The sequence below is a fragment of the Argopecten irradians genome, chromosome 12, assembly GCF_041381155.1.
Source record: "Argopecten irradians isolate NY chromosome 12, Ai_NY, whole genome shotgun sequence".
Lineage (NCBI taxonomy): Eukaryota > Metazoa > Mollusca > Bivalvia > Pectinida > Pectinidae > Argopecten > Argopecten irradians.
The window spans coordinates 16,676,593-16,697,908 of NC_091145.1; the positions used below are offsets into that span (position 1 = coordinate 16,676,593).

At 33.7% G+C, this 21,316-nt stretch overlaps 2 protein-coding genes across 4 annotated transcripts; one reads left to right on the forward strand and one right to left on the reverse strand.

The window, feature by feature from the left end:
• Positions 1-564: 564 nt before the first annotated feature.
• Positions 565-12,750, reverse strand: LOC138336682 (uncharacterized). Its single transcript, XM_069286221.1, has 7 exons — positions 12,629-12,750; positions 10,669-10,756; positions 8,532-8,656; positions 7,879-7,992; positions 7,354-7,531; positions 6,191-6,445; positions 565-5,242 (listed from the first exon to the last, which is right to left on the reverse strand). Exons 2-7 carry the CDS (start codon positions 10,742-10,744, stop codon positions 5,166-5,168), a joined length of 825 nt encoding a protein of 274 aa, XP_069142322.1. The 5' UTR covers positions 10,745-10,756; positions 12,629-12,750; the 3' UTR covers positions 565-5,165.
• A 122-nt stretch (positions 12,751-12,872) lies between these two features.
• On the forward strand, positions 12,873-21,316 carry LOC138336681 (26S proteasome non-ATPase regulatory subunit 10-like). Of its 3 annotated transcripts, none has more exons than XM_069286217.1 (6): positions 12,873-13,098; positions 13,584-13,666; positions 14,540-14,664; positions 15,616-15,724; positions 16,113-16,235; positions 17,363-21,315. In XM_069286217.1, exons 2-6 carry the CDS (start codon positions 13,606-13,608, stop codon positions 17,839-17,841), a joined length of 897 nt encoding a protein of 298 aa, XP_069142318.1. In that variant the 5' UTR covers positions 12,873-13,098; positions 13,584-13,605; the 3' UTR covers positions 17,842-21,315. The 3 variants fall into 3 exon arrangements, with proteins under 3 accessions (XP_069142318.1, XP_069142319.1, XP_069142321.1); XM_069286218.1 differs by lacking the exon at positions 12,873-13,098 and adding an exon at positions 13,255-13,423 and having other exon boundaries at positions 17,363-21,316; XM_069286220.1 differs by lacking the exon at positions 12,873-13,098 and adding an exon at positions 13,269-13,394 and having other exon boundaries at positions 17,363-21,316.

Genomic DNA, 21,316 nt, shown 5'->3' on the forward strand with positions numbered 1-21,316 from the left:
TGAGGAAAAAAACATTATTTACTGATCAACCATTCTTAATCATATATATATGTACATTTTAGTTACAAAACAACTTCAACTGGCAACAAACCTAAAGGAACGTTACCGTCAGAAAGCACAATTACATCAGGAATACCAATACAAATAGTATTGCTAAATGTAATACGAATAAATTTGGTAAAAAAATGTGTTAATATGTCTTTTGTTCAAAATACACAACCAGTGTGTTTGAACACAAAACACAATCATATGAAATTGTATTTCTAATGCTCAGATCTGTCTTATAATGCCGTCACACAACCTCTCTGAATAGCTGTAGTCTATACAATGCTATCATTACAGTTTTAAAATCCTAAAAATATATTTTATATATCTATAAACTGAATATTGTGTGAATCTTACTGACAAGTCAACATATTATAGTCTAAAGAAAGCAAATTCATCAACGTAAACCACATGCGATGGCACTCAAATAAAGATCACATGACAATCAAATAAAGATCACATGACATAAATCACATGACACTCAAATAAAGACACTCAAATAATCATCACATGAAATAAAGATCACATGACACTCAAATAATCATCACAAAGTCATCAATAATTAAGTATCATCTATAGAAAGTCCTATCTATCCATGGACAAATGTTGATCCAATATATTTCCTAATTATATCATTTAATTTTCAAATATATGCACGTCATATCATACAAACTTTGAGATATTACAAAGGCTGGTAAAACTTTGGGAATGGTATCTTCATGATTGCATGGATCATTAACATGGTCGCAAAAAATTAATATGTATGAAAAATACAAAATTATCCATACTCTTGTAGCCATATCTCCAAAATATCAATGCATTAAAATTAACCTTATCAATATCTTATTATAGTCTTTTATGAGATACATGTATCTTAAAAAGATGTTTACAAAATAATTTATCAAATATATAATATATCTCATAACTTGAAATCTGATGTTTACATGATATCTTCTATCATCTCCATGTATCAACGTTAATGACAAAGTGAAGCCAAGGGAAGTAACTTTGATAGATAGGAAAAATAGGATAGATCATCATAATTAGACGTCTTATATAATTTGGTTGTATTTTGGATCATAGTCTGATCATAGTCATGTTTAAGTTAACTGTAACTACATTTACCAGAAACACAAAATTAAAAGACATTAAGGCAAATAATTACATTCAAAAGACAAAAAGAATCATTTCTAACGAATGAAATAAAATCAATCAGATAAAGAAATAAAATATATGTTATAATTCAGTAATTCTTTTATAAATATTTCAATAACCTTATGAAAATATAATTGATGTATTACAGGCATCAAATGTATTTACGAATATACACATGTATTTCACATGAAAATGAGTTGGTATCTTATACCCTAGAATAATACACTTGATTTATCCACCTTGCAAACAAAATGCATTTCAAACCTTGGATTTACCCAAGGTGCTGACAAATTGATTGAGATTGCATGTGGGGCGTTTATTTTGATCACAATTAAGACCATGTTCTCAATACAAAATGTTTTTATGCATAATGTTTTGATCAAAGCCAGAAAATATTTACAATATATATTAATTGTTAATTATCTTGGGGAATGCAGTCCAATTATCAAAATGATGTCTCTACTTTAAAATAAAAGGGTTAATTGCTACATATATCTTAAATTATGGTAATGCCACAGTTAGAAGGGACACTTGTATATGATAATTTGATTTAGCACCTCCACAGAAGTAGGAAGGGGAGCTACAGAGCCAGGGCGCTAATTAGGGTGATTACAATACAAGTAATTTACATGACTTCAACTGTACAGACCAGTATATATCTTATAAAACCATCACAATTTACAAAACTCTTTTCATCATGATTTCAGTGACACCACCATCTCATAATCTGTAATCTAAATCTTTATTCAAATTATGCCTGGCATATAGACCCCAACAATCCAGTTTGTAAACAGATCAACGCCCCAGTGTATATGTGTCAAAGAATTGAACAAAGATAAAAGTATAAAATGGCCTAATGAAATAATATCATATCTTAACTGAGCAGGTCTAAATCAATTTGTTCACAACATTTTGTTTTTAGTACCAGCAGATGCAATATACAATCTAAATCAACTCACCACCATTGCAGTATTCTTTGTATTTTTTACAATTTAGCTTTCTCTGTTAGGTAAACCTAATCGATTATAATCTGTTTTAAGCAGTGTTTTCTGCTAATCCAAGCAGTACTGGCCTAGCATATACACCAAGAGAATAAGGAATGTCCAAGTTTGTTATATTAAACACTTCACAAAGTACTTTTTGTCACAGTTTACATTACATCAGGAACTTAAACAGATAAAACTATTTCTTATTCCATTGATTTAGTTTATTTTAAAGATGCTCAGACACTGACAGAGCATAAACTATTACTCATCATTTTAACAACTACTAATTTTAAATCGTGTTTAAACCATGGTATGTGTGTAATTAACACAAAAATACATGAATCAAAAAAATAAAATATTTTGCTTTTGGTACATGAACAATAAGTACTTCCTTCCATATTGGACATAGTGCCATGGATTTTTTCAGGACACAATTATTTTTAATATTTTTATCTTCAAGTAAAATAAGAAGCTCAAACTTTTCAATGATGGTCATGTAAAGTAAGTAACTTTTGTAACTGAAGAAAACTAATAATCTGTCTGCTCTGGATTTTGATAGAGAAAAATACCATTCATCAGCAGTGGAGCATCTTTTAAGAGTTAAGGTACATATAAAGCCAATATAAGTTAGTTATAAAGGGAAGTAACTCTAACAAATATGAAATATTCTACAAAAATTTATCCGATTTGAAACATGTATAATGTCTTATCAAAAAGTACTTCAAAGATAACACTTTTTCTTATTCAATTTGATTTAATTCATTTTAAAGAGTTTATATATATATATAAATATATAAGTAAAAAAGAACCATGTCCATGTGATGGTTTCCATATACATAAAAAGAAAACACAACTATGAAACAGTTTTTTCCTCCCTAGTGCTTTCTCGGAATTCAAACCCCTGAAGACCGGCATGAGCCGAGAAAGCGCTAGGGAGGAAAAAACTGTTTTATAGTTGTGTTTTCTTTTTATGTATATATATATATATATATATCTAAAGGGAAGTAACTCTTAACAAAAATTGATTGATCTAAAAACAAATATCTTCTCAAAATTACTTCCTTGAATATAAAGGGTATGTACCACTATTATCTGTATACCTTTTAAAGTAAGTGGAAAAGGATCTAGAGGAGAGATTAAGAATCGAGTTAGAATCGTACAGAAATAGTGTTGTCTTTACATGTGAAGGGTACCTGAAGATGAATGTGCCGATAGTATATGTGTCATCTTATAGACTTGTACATTAATTAATGTTTTAAATGTAAAATTTCAATACTGCTGAGAGGTTTGATTTAAAATCTTTTCCTACAGGGGTTTCAAAATACCAAAATGATGTGAGTAAAATACCATTTACTGTTGATTATTCCCACTTATCATGATTGTGACATCACATAAAATAGAATGTCACAATCACCGGAAACCTATTAGATGTTAAATTTGATTTTATCCAGGTCTTTTTGGCACTTCAAAATTGACATATTATATTCAAGTAAAATGATTTAACATGTACATTTGTGTGTAGAACAATATTATAGAGTTTGAACTCTACATATAACCCGGTTTAAAGCACAACATATCTGTACATGTATCTTGTATTCTTTCTAATACATAGCTTTTATTTACTTTAAAGTGAATAGTCGGGCAAAGAAAACCAGTCTAAATGCGTTCATTGGCCGTCCAAAAGTTCTCACATATTAATACGACGGTCCAGTTCTGCTTAGATTCCCAGTTCTGACCATAAAAGTAAAGAAACGTTGAAAGCATTGAAAGCGAGGCTGTGTGGAAATGTAACCACGGACATAGTGAGCCGGGAGGACGTTTTAGAATTCACATACTTTAAATTAATTTCTTCGTACGCAGACAGATTTTGACGAGATATTTTATTTTTCCATTTCATAAGAAATTATACTGGATACATTCACACCATTTTTACCGACTTTAGCCATCCTTGCCCGACTGTTCACTTTAACACAGCATCAAATAAAATAAAGAAACTGTGAAAAAATCGGTGGAGATATTTTTTTTCCTTATAGAGGTACTATGTTATAAATACAAATGCTATTTCAAACCTGAGACCTTGTATAACATCTTACATTCAGCTGAGTCTCAGAAAATTTCAACACTCTCAATTAAAAGAGTTTTGGCTAATGCTGCAAGAAAAGCAACAATTCTATGAATTGATCTACTCAATTTGATTTATCTACATCATTGTTAATAACATAATTTTGTATATAAAATCTGGTCCTGTGCTAGGCACAAAACTGGAATCACAAAACTGATCAAATAATTCATTTAAAAAAAAAAAAGGTAAATTTATAGAGGGCTAACACAACTCTCCTAAAAAATCTGGATTATGCTATAATGAATGAATGCAAAATGACTGAACTGATGCTGGGAAAATCTTGACAAGATGATAAAAATATCAGCAATGACTTCACAAAGTTAATATGATGTCTTGGTAGATATCTTTGTGAAATGGAGCCATGGTGATGCCACATAGAGAGCATCATCATCACCATTAGTATGTGTTATGTGTGGTCATGCAATCATGGTAATGTGATTTCACCCAGCATGGTCATGAAACCATACCAACAATGACACTACCTTAATGTAATGGTAATGTCACCAGAAAGACTTGGTGGTGTCACTATAGTGATGTTGAAGCCTTGTTGATGTCACCATAGTGATGTTGAAGCCTTGGTGATGTCACCATAGTGATGTTGAAGCCTTGGTGATGTCACCATAGTGATTTTGAAGCCATGGTGATGATGCACTTTTGATGGCGACGATACCACTATATAATGTCACCACAGTGTCATGTTTTCAATATGTGTACATTGTGATATCACTATGGTGATGGTATCAATGGAAGATGATATAATCCCATTCACCCTTGAAATTTATAATGGCCTGTCCCAAGTCTTGAAGACGAAGAGTCCAAAATGTGTCTTTAGGGGTGAATGAGTTGAGTTGCTATGACTATGTTGTTTGTATGGCTTCTTCTGTCTCCAAGGCCATCACTTCTTCATAAGATGGAGGAGGGAGGTCAGCAGGATCTGGTCAAAAAGAACAAGAAATGTTCTGATTACAGGTTCATTGTTTCTTTTCTGAAGGAATTTTAATATTTACATCTAATTCCATTATTGGGCCCAACCCCTCCTGCCCCCCATGGGGTCAGAGCCAAAATTTATACAAGTTCTGTTCCTCTTCCCCCAAGGATGTTTGTGGCCAAATTTGGTTATAATCCATGCAGAACTCTAGGACAAGTAGCAATTTATAGGATTCCCCTATTTGGCTCGCCCCTCCTGCCCCCTGTGGGGTCAGAGCCAAAATTTATACAAGTTCTGTTCCCCTTCTCCCAAGGATGATTGTGGCCAAATTTGGCTACAATTCATGTGGAACTCTAGGACAAGTAGCGATTTATAGGATTTACCTCTATTTCCCCTACTGGGCCCTGCCCCTCCTGACACCGGGAGGTCAGAGCCAAAATTTATAAAAGTTCTGTTCCCCTTCATCCAAGGATGTTTGTGGCCAAATTTGGTTATAATCCATGCAGAACTCTATGACTAGTGGCGATTTAAAGGAAATGTTGACGGACGGACCACGGACGGACAGATGGAAGGACAGGCGGAAGGATGGATGGACAGACGACGGACGCCGCACCATGACATAAGCTCACCGGACCTTCGGGCCAGGTGAGCTAATAAACTTATTCATCCAAGAACATATCTGCTAATTAGGTCTCTTGAAATTCTCAAAATCCAACATTCCTAAAAATTATTGTTCATACCCATCACAACACTTATCATTCTATAATAATGTAGAAATCAATGTCAGTTGTTGAGGATAACAGTATTCCAACACGTGCACAAAAATCTTAACCTGATCAAGAAATTGTCTCTGTTTTATAGATGCCCATACTAACTCATCCCATACTAACTCACCCCATACTAACTCATCCCATACTAACTTACCCCATACTAACTCACCCCATACTAACTTACCTAGCTTAGACTCATCAAAATTCACTTCTAAAGAGGTCTGTACTGATGATGGGGAGATCAGATTATCGTTGACTCTTTGATCGGTTCTTTGTGACATAGGTAACTCGTGACCTTGACGTCTGTTGTGAGTCTCATCTCGTTGTTTTCGTTTACTTCTCATGTGCTGGACAATACACACTACTAATATGACGATGATTATCAAGCCTACTAGACCCCCTCCCGCTGCTCCGATGATCATGCCAAGCTTAGCATAGGCTGTGAAAACAAATATCATCCAATATATTCTAGTATTGATCTGGTATTATAGGGTGTCAGATATACCCTGCAGTCTAAATGCTGCATTTATAATATCATTGAAAAGATTGTAGACAATCCATTTTAAAGTTGACATTACTTTCATGCATATATAATGAATTGTGTCAGCGTTACTTTCAATATACATTGTATTTGGAAATACCATATTCGGCCCAATAAGTGCCCAGGGTATTTAAAAACTTGAAAAGGTGCTAATAAGACGAAATTTTTGCAAATCTATACAGTTTTGTGTAATTTTGGTCTTTATTTATGCCTGGGCACTTGAAATTGAGGCCTCCAAAAGGGGGAGGGGCGCTTATAGGGACACGGGCGCTTACTGGGTCGAATATGGTACTTTAATTTGTGATCAAAGGGTCTTAATCATGGATTATGAATTCATATACATATATACAATTATTCGCGAAACAATTGAATTCACATTTGAGCTCTCTTGAAAAATTACGCAAAAAGTATCTCGCAAAAAAAATTGATTTACTGTAACAGTATTCAAACAAAAGATCTTGCCCATTTTTAATTTTGAACTATCATGAATTGCCATCCACTTATTTTGACATCATTACCATTGTGACATCACAATTGTCATGCCAGTGATTACGGAAAATGGCTGTTAAGTCCTTGATGATAATGAATTGTTTATTCATTACAGATACATACTGGTAATCTCTTTGGAATTTATCATAAAATTGTTACGAAAAGTAAATAAAGCATTGAATTGCATTCAAATGAGTATGAATGCCACCTGGACAGTAGCAAATTCAACATGAAGAGCTAGCACACTGTCAAGTCGACATTCATATTCCCATATTTGCCAACTGAATGCAGGTCAATGGTGAAGTAAATATATGTACCGCCCACTGTATACCCCTCCTCCGTGTACACCTCCAGAGTTATGGATGCTGTCGTTGTTGGTTTTAAAACGTCAGGGATGAACTTATCAAATATACTGGCTGTTGATTTGATTCTGATCAGAAGGTTGGAGCCTGCTTCTGTACACCATGTGGAAGGTGTACTATAGCAACTGTAGGTCTGAAACATATACAATGTACTGTATTATCTTGCATCTGTACACCATATGAAAATAAGTCACGGTGACTTTGCATTAGTTTAGTATGTGACAGACCACTTCATCTAGGTGGTGTACCTGCCTTCATCAGTAAATCATTACATTGTCTATCTAGGTGGAATCACACTGGTATATGTACCAAGTATGAAGATAGACTCCGGACAAGATAAAAAAGACAGACAGCTACGACACCAATTATAGTCCACTTCCTAGGCCCCCAGCTCGCAGTAAGGGACTATTTAATGTACCGCCCGGTATACGTCATATGATAAGTAATTTACAATACATTAAGCAGATTGAAGAAACCTACCTTTGCTATGCTGACTCCCTCAGAATAAGTTAACGTCACATCGCAATCCTTCACTACGTAGGATAAAGTCTTCACACACACCTTGTACAGATCCTTGACATCTTCCCCTACCCCCTATGGACAGAAAAAAAAAAGAGAAAAAAAAATTGTATTTTCTGCAACATAGGACTCCTTGCGACTCTTTGCAAGTGTGTCAATTTAATATGAAAACAATACATGCACATTGTACACACTAAAGATACAGTAAATTCAAATCAGGTTCAGATGACAGTTGACCTAGCCATCCGTTAAACCAAAACAATAACTACAAATGTAGAGAATCTTTTATGTTAATTGATGCTCCATTCTTCTTCATACTGGTATTTCTACACTGTCTCTGGAGCGCTGTTAGAATTCTTTGATTTCCACTAGTGACCACTGACCCCTCCATCAATACATCTAGATCTAACCATTATGAAATACCTACAGGACCTTGGAAACCTCCAACTTAAATTGATTTTTACTTGTGTTAATTAAATTGTTAATCAGCACATTGATTTAAACAAATCTAAAAACAAAAGAAGCTTGCTTACAACAAATAACATCACCTAACTAGTATATGTGCTGATGTTATTAATTAGTCATTAAATTTGAACAGACAGGTTACGACTCACCTTAAAATATCCTGCACATCTTTGAATAGATGGATCATCCCATACTAATTTTATACTATCACCTGGCTTAAGCTTCTCTGGATTAACCGACTGGGAAGTTCTACAGTAACTCTCATCTAGCTTAACTGAAAATAAATAAAATCTAGTATATAATATCCTAACTTATACTGTTTATATACTTTTACTATATCATTTTAAATAACACCAACTAATTTTATTTGTATTTCATTTGTACAAATTATGTTATCTCACATAGATTTCTTTTAATGGAAAAACTGTTAATAACTAGCAATATCTACAAGATATAAATAAATGGTATTTCTATATTCAATACAGTATATGTAGACATTAACTAAACACATTCTCAGTAAATGGGGCCTTTACCAGCAATTGTTTCAAACAATTTAATGTCCATTGAAAAAGTATGGATATATAATATAAATGAAAGCCTTTGTAATTATACATCTCATACAGACATTGTTATGACTGATGGTACATATGTAAATAACTTTTTTTATCATAAATACATGATTTGTACAGGCATGGTTTCAATGTACATTTGTATATATATATACTATACCTTCTGATTTCTGCTAACTGTTGATATGAGTGTATGTCAAGTTGATGTGATAGTAGCTACAGGTGTATGTTTTGTGTTTTGAACTTTCCATATCTTGTCTGTGTAACAGTGGCTCAGATACATAGTTTATTGCGAAGTGTGTGTACGTAGTTGTCATAAGATCTAGAGGGTGTTTGCAAATTTCTATGGTGAAAAGAAATAATATTATCTTTTGATTCTAGCTGCCAGAATGCTTTTAATACATCAAGCATGTACTAGGATAATCATTTATCATTTTGAATCATAAATAAAAATTGTCAAATACATTGTACAGTTAAACCTGTGTATCAAAAACCTCCAATGGATAAAGAAAAATTGTCGTCATAGCAAAAGATTTTTTTTTTTCTTTTCACATATCAAATCTGGCTTTCTGATTGGCCAATACTTTATGCAGGGATTTTGCCAGTTGTTTTGGGAAAAGGACCCCAAGAAAAAATTGGGAAAATATCATCAGAGCTTTTAAAAAATTGGGAAAATATTATCAGCATTATTTTGTTAAAATTTTCATCACAATTTTGTTGAAATAATATCAAAATGGGGATATTAATTAACAAAGAAGGTTTAGCTGTTTCTTTAAATGATATTATAATATTCTTCAACTTTTACATTTAATTTTACTGATATCATATAGGTATAATATAAGACATCATATTTGGGGTTTTGATTTAATTTTACTGCATTTGGGAAAATACTGACTGAATTTGGGAAAATAAAGTGCTAATTTTCAATGAGAATGGGTCCTTTTACCCTATAAAGGCCTGGCAAAAACCCTGTTTGTGCAATCTTTTGTTAGAATCCACAGTTTGCAAACAATTATTGTTTCATAACCCCACAAAATTAAAAAATAGTGTTATCAATGCTTAAGTTGTCTTTATACACAAGTTAAATACAGCAATTTCAAGATCCTACAATGACATGGGTAAATTAAAGTATAATTTACTGTCTTTTAGTCCCACCTTCCGGTGATTGTAACATCTTTTAACAAAAATTTTCTGACGTCATTATGATCACTGGAAGGTGGAACTAATTGACTGTAAATATTATTTTACCCACATCGTTTGGGGTCTAGATCTCCATGCCCCCATATTGTGTTGCAATGGGCTATTTAGAATCTCAGAAAGTGCAGTGATCCTATTCAACAGATATGTTGGGTGCAGTGATCTTATTCAACAGAATTTTTTTCCCATATAACTTATTTCTATGTTTATACAATGAAATAATTCTAAATCAGGCATCCTTGATGCTCCAGTGGTTACTATCTCTGACCAGTCATCTGGAGAGACTTCCTTGTTACAGAGAGAGTGTATGCGAGGCCAAACTTCAAAGCCACAAAGTCAACAACAGACAATAACAGCTAGTATATACCATTGCTTATTCTTTTGCTGTTCATCAAAGGGCCAAATTACCTGTGTCTTCTGTTGCCTTCATTTTTGCTATGACATATTTCAGGTGTGGATATAATGAGTGATATAATAGTAGTACCCCTTGTATCAAGGATGACTTCAGTGTATAACTTACTGGTTGATTGGTCAGCCGTAGTCTGTGGCAAGAAAGTGATGATGAGGACAAAAACTTGAACCACAGCAGGCGTCATGTCATCTTTACTCTGTAGATAGTAACATGGTTAAATGTTTAATATGATAAATCAATTATAATAGTGCAGTACTAACTTGCTGATTTATTGTTAAATGTTCTTATTTTAGCATGTGCAGTCAAATTTCGACGCAAATGCAATAAAATGTCAAATCTAATCCAATTTTGATCTATTAGCGCAGATATGAATTAGCACAATTCAGTGTTTCAATAACGGAAATATCATTTACAAATTTTAGCGCTGAATATTTATAATTAGCACTTCAAAGACAGCTCTAAATTAAGTATGGTTATGGTATCTAAAACATAATCCCTCTATAGTATATATATATACATATCACTATAAATTCCAAAAGACAGACACAAAAGCAAGCTTAAGTGATTTTAAAGTGTAATGTTATTTGAATACTGAAGATATATAAGCACTAGCTCTCAAAAGATATACCTGAAATCTTGGTATATAATACATTATACATGTACAAGCTTATTTATAGCTTCTAGGTGCTGTAGCTGTACCATCTTTAATTCTCTGTACATACTTAATTAAATGTTTAAATTAAAGGTCTACTAGTACACACCTTTTCAAAAAAATACAGTCAAACCTCGATGTATCAAAGTTTAAGGGACCGTCAGAAAAACTTCGAAACATCGAGACTTCGAATTATTCGTGGTTGAAATTAGACCGATGGTTTTTTTTTACCATGACCAACTGTGGTAGTTGAGTACATGTCGTCTCCGTTCCGTAAACTTTATAATCATTATATTTACCACAAGCAAAACAAAATAAAAACGAAGTATGCAATTAATCACATGTATTGCTATTGTTAGCAATACATACATATATTATAAACAAGACTTACGTGTACTAGGCCTAACCCATGTACAAGTGTTCGTTTGGTGACTATTTAAGCGATGGTTGATATTACGGAATGAATATAAAAACGAAAACACGTTGTAAAAACGAAACTAAAAAGGAGGAACCGAAAGCGCTACACCACCTACAAAATACTTCAATTTAGAATGATCGATTTGCTCCAGTATTTATGCCAAAGTTGTGCAATGTAACAGTTTTGAGTATGAGTTACTAATAATGTGGCTCGCTGTTTACCGTTCTGTAGATTCTACAAACCGCTACCAATGGCGGCGGCGAACATCAAAAACGACTAACTGTATCTTTGCTGTACTAATGATTTAATAACGCAGCTTGTAAAAACAAAGCACCGGGTATCGGTCTGATTAGTGATATTAATTATCTTTATGATATCAAGCTAGCAACACAAGCTGTCATAATCCCTATTATCTGGCGAAGGGCAGTCGCGAGACAGCTAGGTGTGACAGCATGCCGTGGGGTATCGGCGAACACCTGATCTGTACAGGTAAATTTTTTATTTGAATCATCGAGTGTCAGTTACCTATGATTCTATAACAAATGGTCCATGAAAAAAGTTCGATACATCGAGAACTTCGATTCATACATGGGTTAGTTAGTAATGTTATATAGTGAAGAAATTCGGGACCAGACAAAAAGTTCTATACAGCGAGAAATTCGATTCATCGAAGTTCGAATCATCGAGGTTTGACTGTACAGTAAATAAGTGTAATTTGTGTTCAAAATTGCAAAACCACTTACAAAGGAGGTATACAATTTTAAATATATGGAATGATTGGAATTAATTTTAACTAGAAACTTTAAAAACTCCGGTGGTGATGAGTGGTAGGTGACACTTGTTCATGAATCATGATTCATGGTCATTGGTGGTATATTTTCATGGCATTATTTTTGTTCTGACACCTTGCCGTGAAAACTGCCTTGATAATAATTGAGTGTGTTGAACAGAACAGTCATCGACACGACATACAAACCCCATCCTGAGAAAAAACTTACACTGTAGACCACAAAACAGTCAAAAATATGCCTGGTAAACAAGTCAAGTGTCAAAACTACAAAAGGATTTCCTACTTGCAGGGAACGACTTCGCAGTGAATCTGTATCATAACACAGTTTGAACGAAAAATCTGGATCACAAAACCGTTTGTATCCAATGACTGATAAAGTCGATACAAGCGTCTAACTAACGTAAACTAACTAATCAAGCGTCAGTAGGGGCCCGAAATCTAACGCCAAACCAGGACAGTGCCTCTTACCAGCGAACGATATAGTAAATTGATTAAGGAACAAACTTCAATTTCACGTTTTTCAAAAATTTGTTATATAGTATTCATTTCGATATACAATGACATTTTTTTTCTGCGTACCATTTCTTAATTCCGGATCATGAGCCTAGGTCGCTGAAATTAGTTTGTCCGAAATCTATAAATAGAATCAAAGGGAAAGCAGAAGAGAAACTAGAAAAGGTAAAGCAGCTTTTATATTTTTTAAATGCGCGAAATTCGTACTGTTGTGAAAACCGATATGGAATAGATGAGCGATTGATATATCTTGAAGTTCCGTCGTTTACATGAAAATGGTCCAGGCCGAGAATGAATTGGACTGATGTTGATACGTCTATAAACAGCTTGCTCGTAACCCGACCCGCCCATTTTTGCATGCATGTATTGTAGGTTACATGTAGGTCAGTTATGTAATCATACGTAATGTCTAATGATAGAAACATCCCCGCCACGCGTTAGCTACTAGACTAGATAAGCAGGTACAACAGGACAGAGAGACGCCCTTTGTGTAATTATAAACATTATTTTAAAATAGACTGTAGATCTAGATCTATGTGTTAATGCAGTATTTTAACCTTCCAGATTGTTTTTAACACTGTTCAGAAAATTAACGCATCTTGTTTTATATATGCCATTTGTTTTGGTTTGCTATATACTGTTTCTTTCAGAAGTTATACTGCATGGTCAGATATGGAACCTGATGTTTCAACTCCTGAAAAATGGCAATTCCTTTTATCGGCAATCATTGAAGGTACTCATGTTATTAAGTGTCCTCAGATTTTGAGCAGTTTCCAATGATCACAGATTTATAATTAGTTTTTACCATAACAACCAAAATATCCATGGCTATCAGATGCTTATGACATGAAATTGCATGTTCAAAGTGGTATAATTTTCACTAAGTCTTAGTGGAAAAAATAACAAATAATTATGTATGCATTGATATTTGGAAAGGATAAGTCACACTGGGTTTTGGGGAAATCCAAGGCAGGCGCTTTTGTGTTTGTGCACTGACCGTGACGTTGGGCGACGACTGATTTTCCTTTGATATCCGCCGGCGCAGCCTTTGATGTAGCTTGCGGGTGCGAGGGTTACCGTCTTACTTTCTGAAGCGGGGCCGTCATTTCATGAGCTGTCGATCTTTTTTAACGAAAATTTAAGACATATCCTCTAAATATTCCGTCTTTAAAGCAAGTAATATACGTCATGAAATTTAATAAACTTTACAATGGTGTTTCGTTTGACTCGATAAGACAAGTATTTGTTGAGAAAAACGGTTTTTATTCCCTGTTCATAGGCGTCTCGCGTGGTGTTTAGTAATGTAAAGAGACAGTCACGAATCCTTCTCACTTATAAATCCTTGATGTATGCATTGCAAGAATTGATTGGCTCCACACAGACTGAAATCTGATCTATACACTTTCTTCTGCCTTTATTATCAAAAATTACAGAACAACATACATTGCTCCTGCATGAATTATCTTAATTCATTTATTTGAAGAAAACAGTACTGTATGACCAAAATTATGATTATACTTATAGCCAGGGCTTTTGAAATCATCAACATTGATGCATGAATAATCTAAGAGACTGGTTACCAAACTCTATTATTAATTTGTTTCAGGAAGTTTACAGAGAGTGAAGTATTTCATTCAAAAGTTCTTCCCCAAATCATATAAGTCCCAAATTCATACCTGTTCACCTGACCTGTTCAAAGAAAACCCTCCTCTTCATCAGGCTGTTTTGACAGTAAGTATATTTAACAATGATAGAAATTTTACTTATACCCAGACCCAACAGTAACTATTACCAGTAGTCCTCAGGGTTTTTCTCCTGAAATGCCTGGAGTTTTATTTTGATATAGCTCAGGGGTAGAGACAGTGATAGTAACTTCTGAAATATCAAGGATGCTCTGTTCAAGTCATATGGATGTCATTTGACCACTACCAAGTCACTCCATTTCTAGGCCATGACATCCAGATAATTTAATAGTGTATTAATCTGTCATTCTACTAAAGCCCTCCACCTATAGGAATATAATGTTATGATAGCCAAGTCTTTATCAAAGTAAGATGTCTGAATTCTACCACTTATTCTACCTGACATTGTTGGTTATTAGTCTTTATATTAGTGTGCCTGTAGACACACGACCACTAGTATTCACCTCTGGACTACTGGGACCTGACACAAATTTCTAACCAACAGTATACAAATATATATCATAGTACCTATAATACAATCTATATAAGTGTGTATGGGTTAGACATGTGTGCCAGGTCTGTATGCTCTGGACCATGGTGATGAAGTAATGAAGACATCCAACATTTGGCTCACCACATCTCGTCCATAGTGACCAAGGCATTCAAATGTCTTCCATTTCACCATTAGCTGTGGGTTATATGTGCCTAACATTCTACCATTAATTTAGTTCTCCATATCTTTGTAACAGAACACATGGTGTGATATAAATTATCACTGCCTTTGCCAGGATTTTAACTCAGGACCTCTGGGTTAATAGTCTGACACTCAACCGATTGAGCTAAAGAGAAGTTCTCACTAGCAGTATACTATATCACGGCTAGTATTGACCAGGGTTACATCTTGACCATGTTGAAGTGATGATAACATACTAATCAAAAAGAAATGACCGCCTGTATTTGTTGAATTTAGATAATGTTATGATTCTTATTGTAATTTCAGGCATCAGATGAAGTGGTACTGTTATTGATCGATAGTGGCTTTGATGTACATGGCCGCAACCGTTATGATGAAACACCTCTTCACCTGGCATGCAGAAAGGGCAGAGATGGTAATACAATGTAGTAAAATAAAACTCCTTTAAAACTAATACAAAGTTAATATATATATTAATAGCTGTCTAATAATAATGAATGTAATTAGTATTTGTTTTCAGATATCAAAGCATGTAAAATATAAAATAATCACATTGTGAAGTCTTGTTCTGTGAAAGATGAAGTCATGATTAACTTTCTGCATTCATATCACTAATTCTGATCTACCACAGTTGCTTTCGCAATGAAGGGCAGTAACTCTGGTAAATAATGCTCATGACTTAGATGCTTAGTGTTTCCTTCCTGACTTTCAGTGAAAGAATAAACTTATCATGTGTGTATTTTACCGTAGTCAAATATGGAATACAAATTCAATTATGTATATTGTAAATCTGTTGATTTCAGTGATTGTACATAGGCTGCTGGAGTGTGAAGCTGATATTGACAGTAGGGACTGTGCACAAAATACTCCACTGTTTAATGCTGCCACCTACTCACATCCTCATACAGCTGAGGTCCTTGTACAAGGTAAAAATAACACAGATTCATGACATATCGGCAGGTCCCTTCTCCAAGGTATGGGTAATACATGATAAAGGTCCTTGTTCAAGGTAATATACATGTACCAACTGGAAACCAATTTTATTTCATTGCGATTTAATTTCGTATTTTCATGCCTCACTACCTTTTCATGGTGATTTGATTTTGAATGTACATATGAAATGTTCCGTGTCTCTTGCTTGCAATTGAATAATTTAGAGGCAATGTATTTTCCAAATAAGAACCACCAGCAAAATATATGTAATTTATTCATACACAAAAATAAGTTGGTTTACAGTATGTGGCAAAGGTACAAGGTCAATTGACACAGGTTCAAGGTCAAATGACACAGGTTCATGCCAAAGGCGATATAGGCAAGTTCATGTCAAATGCATTGTAGACAGGTCCTTTGCCAGGATATTATATGACAAAGGACCTGTTCATTCAAAGACAATATAGACAAGTTCATTTCAAAGACAATATAGACAAGTTCATGTCAAAGACAATATAGACAAATTCATTTCTAAGGCAATAATCAGGTTTGCATCAAAGCTAATACTAAAAGCATATGTCCTTGCCAGATGATAAAGCCATATGTATAGATATAGAAATATCTGTAACACACCCTTGTCCAAGGAAGTTTACAAAGGTTCTTTAAAATATCAATTTCATTTATTATACATTGATTGCAAAACAAGCTATAGAACTATGAAAGCACTTTCGATGGCATGGATGCAAGTGTGCGGGGATGGTTAGTGTGGAAGGAAACCAGAGTGCCCAAAGGAAACCCATGTGATTGGGCAGGTGACCCCTAACCATTTCATGTCTGTGCTGGGGATCGAACCCTGGCCGGCTAGGTGAAAGGCAAGGGGCTTAACCACTACACCACCCGATCAGAGGTTCTTTGTTATAACTGCATTAAATCTTTGACGTAATTTAATTAAATTTCAATCTTATTGAGACTTGGTAATTAAGTTCTTACTGTGACAATCTTATAAAGAAACATTGGTCCTGTTTCCTTTTTGTCTTTTGTCAAATGGCATTTACCAATACATTATTTGTAAAAAGAGATAGAAATGACAAATCATTACCTGTAATTCTTGTTTTTTTGTCAGCTGGATGTGACATCAATACTCAGAATGAGGAGCTAATGACACCTTTAGACCAAGCCATTCTGTATGACCAACGCGAAACAATATCTATATTACTGAAGGCAGGGTGTGAGGTGAAGAAGACCAATGGGTTCGTCTACTACGACGATCACTACGTCAACTCGGTGGTCCATTCTCTGTGGCAAAATGGAGATAGCAACAACATCAAACTGCTGCAAAACTGTGGCTACGAAATGAAGTACTCGGACATCAAAAGGTTAGTCCAGTGGAAGTACCAAGTGATACAAGGTGTGGAGATCTCGGAGACAGATAAGGCCGTCATCAAAGAAATCATGACCCAACCACTGCCGTTAATGAACTGCTGTAGAATCTCAATAAGAGAAGTTTTATCCAAAGTCAACAAGAGGTGTACTCTGGAAAAGTTATCGACCCGACTGCCCCTTCCCCGGTGTCTGAAAGACTTTATAGCTTTTAAGGTATAATGATATTCTTGAAATTAAGATCATGCCATACTCTTTCCATCCCTTTTATTTTGTCATTGCATATTACAGAGTTTATACCCCCCTTGCAGGTAGATATCTATGGTGACATTATTATTCTGTGAGCGTCAATTTCGTTGTAATGTAAAAGTATGACATTACACTTTCAAACACATAGCATCATAATCAATACCTACCAGCAAGGGCAGATAACTCTGTAATATGCAAAGACAGAATATGGAACCCTGCTGACATACCAAAAGATATTTTTACATTGTTATACTTATAGATATGTGTTGTTTTATGTTTGCATTGATATGATCTCTTGATATTGAACATTAAGTTTTTACAATTAATGACGACTGGGAATTATCTCATGATTCACAATATCTCAATGTTTGTTTGAAATATCAGATGGTTTTAAGTTTAAGATTATGTGTTGAGTATATTTATATTTATTTTAAGTTCTCGATATTAAAATCATAAAGTTTATTGACTTGTTTTTGACCTAACAATGTCCCTGTTTTCTTTACTCTAGAATGCTAGCCCAGTTTTCCAATATGTTACTTACCTTTACACACCATATTCAACTCTACAAGTGCCCCCATCCCTATACCACCCCTTCTCTTTTTTGAGGTTTCAATTTCTCTTACCTCAAATTAAATGCACTCCGGAAGTATGAAAACCTTTTGGTTTCTTTGATTTCTTTTACAAATTGATTTATGTCTTTCCTTGCACAATGATTTTATGAAAGGCTAGTCCAAATTAAGTGGTCCCTTATTGTTTTAATTTTTTCTAGCTCCTACGGCACTTACTGGGTCGAATACGGTAACCAGTGTTCCTGAATATTTAAAATATCTGTCTCTAATTGTTACTAACACTTAAATCACTTTTGAACATTTTGGTTAAGTTTATACCTTGTGTTAGATCTAGTCTATCCAAATGTTTGTTTTTGTTGAGATAGAATTACTAAGTCATTCCAATGTGATAGTCTAGGAATTTTTATGTTGCTTTTGACTGTATTTTTGTTGATGATTTGATCATGAATATTTGAATAGGATTTTGGTACATTCTCCATAACTATATTACACACATACTGATAGTATACAAGTAGAATGAATATATATCATACCCAGCTTATCATGTAATGGTAATGGATAGCCTTATGATATCTTGTCACTTTAATTTGACTGTCAATTTACACCCTCAGAAACAAGTGTCTAAACTCCACTATGCTCTGTTTATCAGACGGCAATGTAGTGTAGGCTGATTACGTGGGTAACCGTTGATGGTCAATTTACTGCCACGATATATTAGCCAAAACACATCATCCTTATTGATGGCTAATGCTTACATGATGGTATGTCAATTTACTGCCATTAGTTTATCCAGAATACCACATATTTTTACACAAGCAATAATTAGTCAAATATATCATCCCTATCTATAAAATGGCTAATGATTACATTTGCACCTCAGAACTTGTTTGTACTTGGTAGATTTATGATATGCAGTATTTCCTTTGACATCTCTTTGTATGTGTAACAGAGTGCAGGATTTAAATCTATTCAATCATTGCCATCACTAGGGATCATTCATCAAACTCGGGACCTTTGGTTTAAACTATTCTATATTTGCATATTACTGAGTTACTTCCCTTTCCGGTACAATTGTAGGTATTGATTGTTTCGTCGTTATTTTGTGAGCGCAATTCACGTCGTTTTCTCTGAAAAGTATGACGTTACGCTTCCAAACACATGACGTTTCAATCAATACCTACCCACAAGGGCAGATAACTCTGTTATATGCACATACAGAATATAGTGTGCCAACACTCAACCAATCATGCTAAAGAAAAGTTCTCTCTAGCCAAGAGATATGTTGCGGCTAATATCCACAGGGTTACATTTGAAAGGTCTTAGTTATAGTAAAAAGGTTTTGTTGCCTGTATGTAAATTATCCTCAGTATTGGAATAAAGTAATTAATAGACCAGTGTATAGCTACAATGCATAATTAGGAGTATTAACATTCATTTTATAAATCATCACAGTATACATGTATGATAATAAATAACATTCGTTTCATTAAATCATGAGAATTAAAATTATTTAGAATATTGTAAAAAATAATAATTTAAGATATTCTTGACATGAAATATACCATGTACATATAGATATATGATTGTTACATATAATAATTCCTCTTGATTCAAAGAAATGGTTTTATAAATGTTTTACTGAGAGTGTTTGAAGATATATTTATTTTCCCATACCCCGGTACATGTACATACCGGTATATATATATTGTGTACTTCTCCGGTGACTTGTTATAGTGATATGCAATACAGGCACAGTAAAATATGTTTATATAACAAACATGCTTACAAGGAAATCGTGGCTATAATGTAGTGGTTTTTATTTCCTTTCAAGGTTCCTACAGTATGTCTGTAATAAGTGTACAACGAACTGTGTTTCTAACAAGGTGACTTTGTTGGTTCCATGCAGAAGTTCATTATAACCATGTTTTACTGTAAAGTTATGCTATCTAGCAGTATTTCAAAACATGTAGTTTCTTTTCTTTTTATATATATATTTTTTGTGTGAAAGTTATATTGTGGCATTTACATTCTATGTGATAACTTATGTGTGAAACCCTTTTATATTTTAGGCTTACTTAATTTAAATGACTATCCATTTTAATACAAACCAATTATCAATAAGGTCTTGTTATATATCTTGCATTATTTTATTATAGACATGACATCTATAGCTCATATCCTACCATCAATAGAAATGACATATCAACTGTTCTACATATTCTGCCATCATTCAAGTATCAGTTTTTATCGTTTATGTGTACATTATTTATATATCAACACCAGAAATAAATCTGAGGTCTTGGAAGGCAATAAACACACAATGTGCAATTATTTATTTTTAGCCAAACTTATAAATGGCTTTTTATAGTCTTTTAAATAAATAAATACATATATACAAGAAATGCCCTAAGTATATTACAACAAATATAGTAATATCATCGCTTTTATTTCTGAGAATTTTAAGTTTTGGTGACTGCAGTTAATTTGTACAATTTTATTCAATTAGAAAAAATAGGTAATAAATTTATGCAACCGTAATTTAATATTATATGTCAATTAATTAAAAAATCAAATATTTTGATTTACTCATAATTTATTTGGAAATAATGACACTGGAATTTGTAGTTTAATTGTAGTATATTAAAGATAATTTTGTACCTTTTATACATTTTCTACCAAATGTAATATCAAATTAGTCGTTTGTAGGTTTGATAAAAATAAAATTGGAGCAAAAGGCAATTGTTTTTTCTATTTAAAACCACAGGGACCTGGCAGAAATGTTAACCAATGGTCAATATTCAATGTATATTTATGAGCTACTATAATACAAACTGTATATTGACAGTTAGTTGGAAATTTGTACCATGTCCCTGTTCATT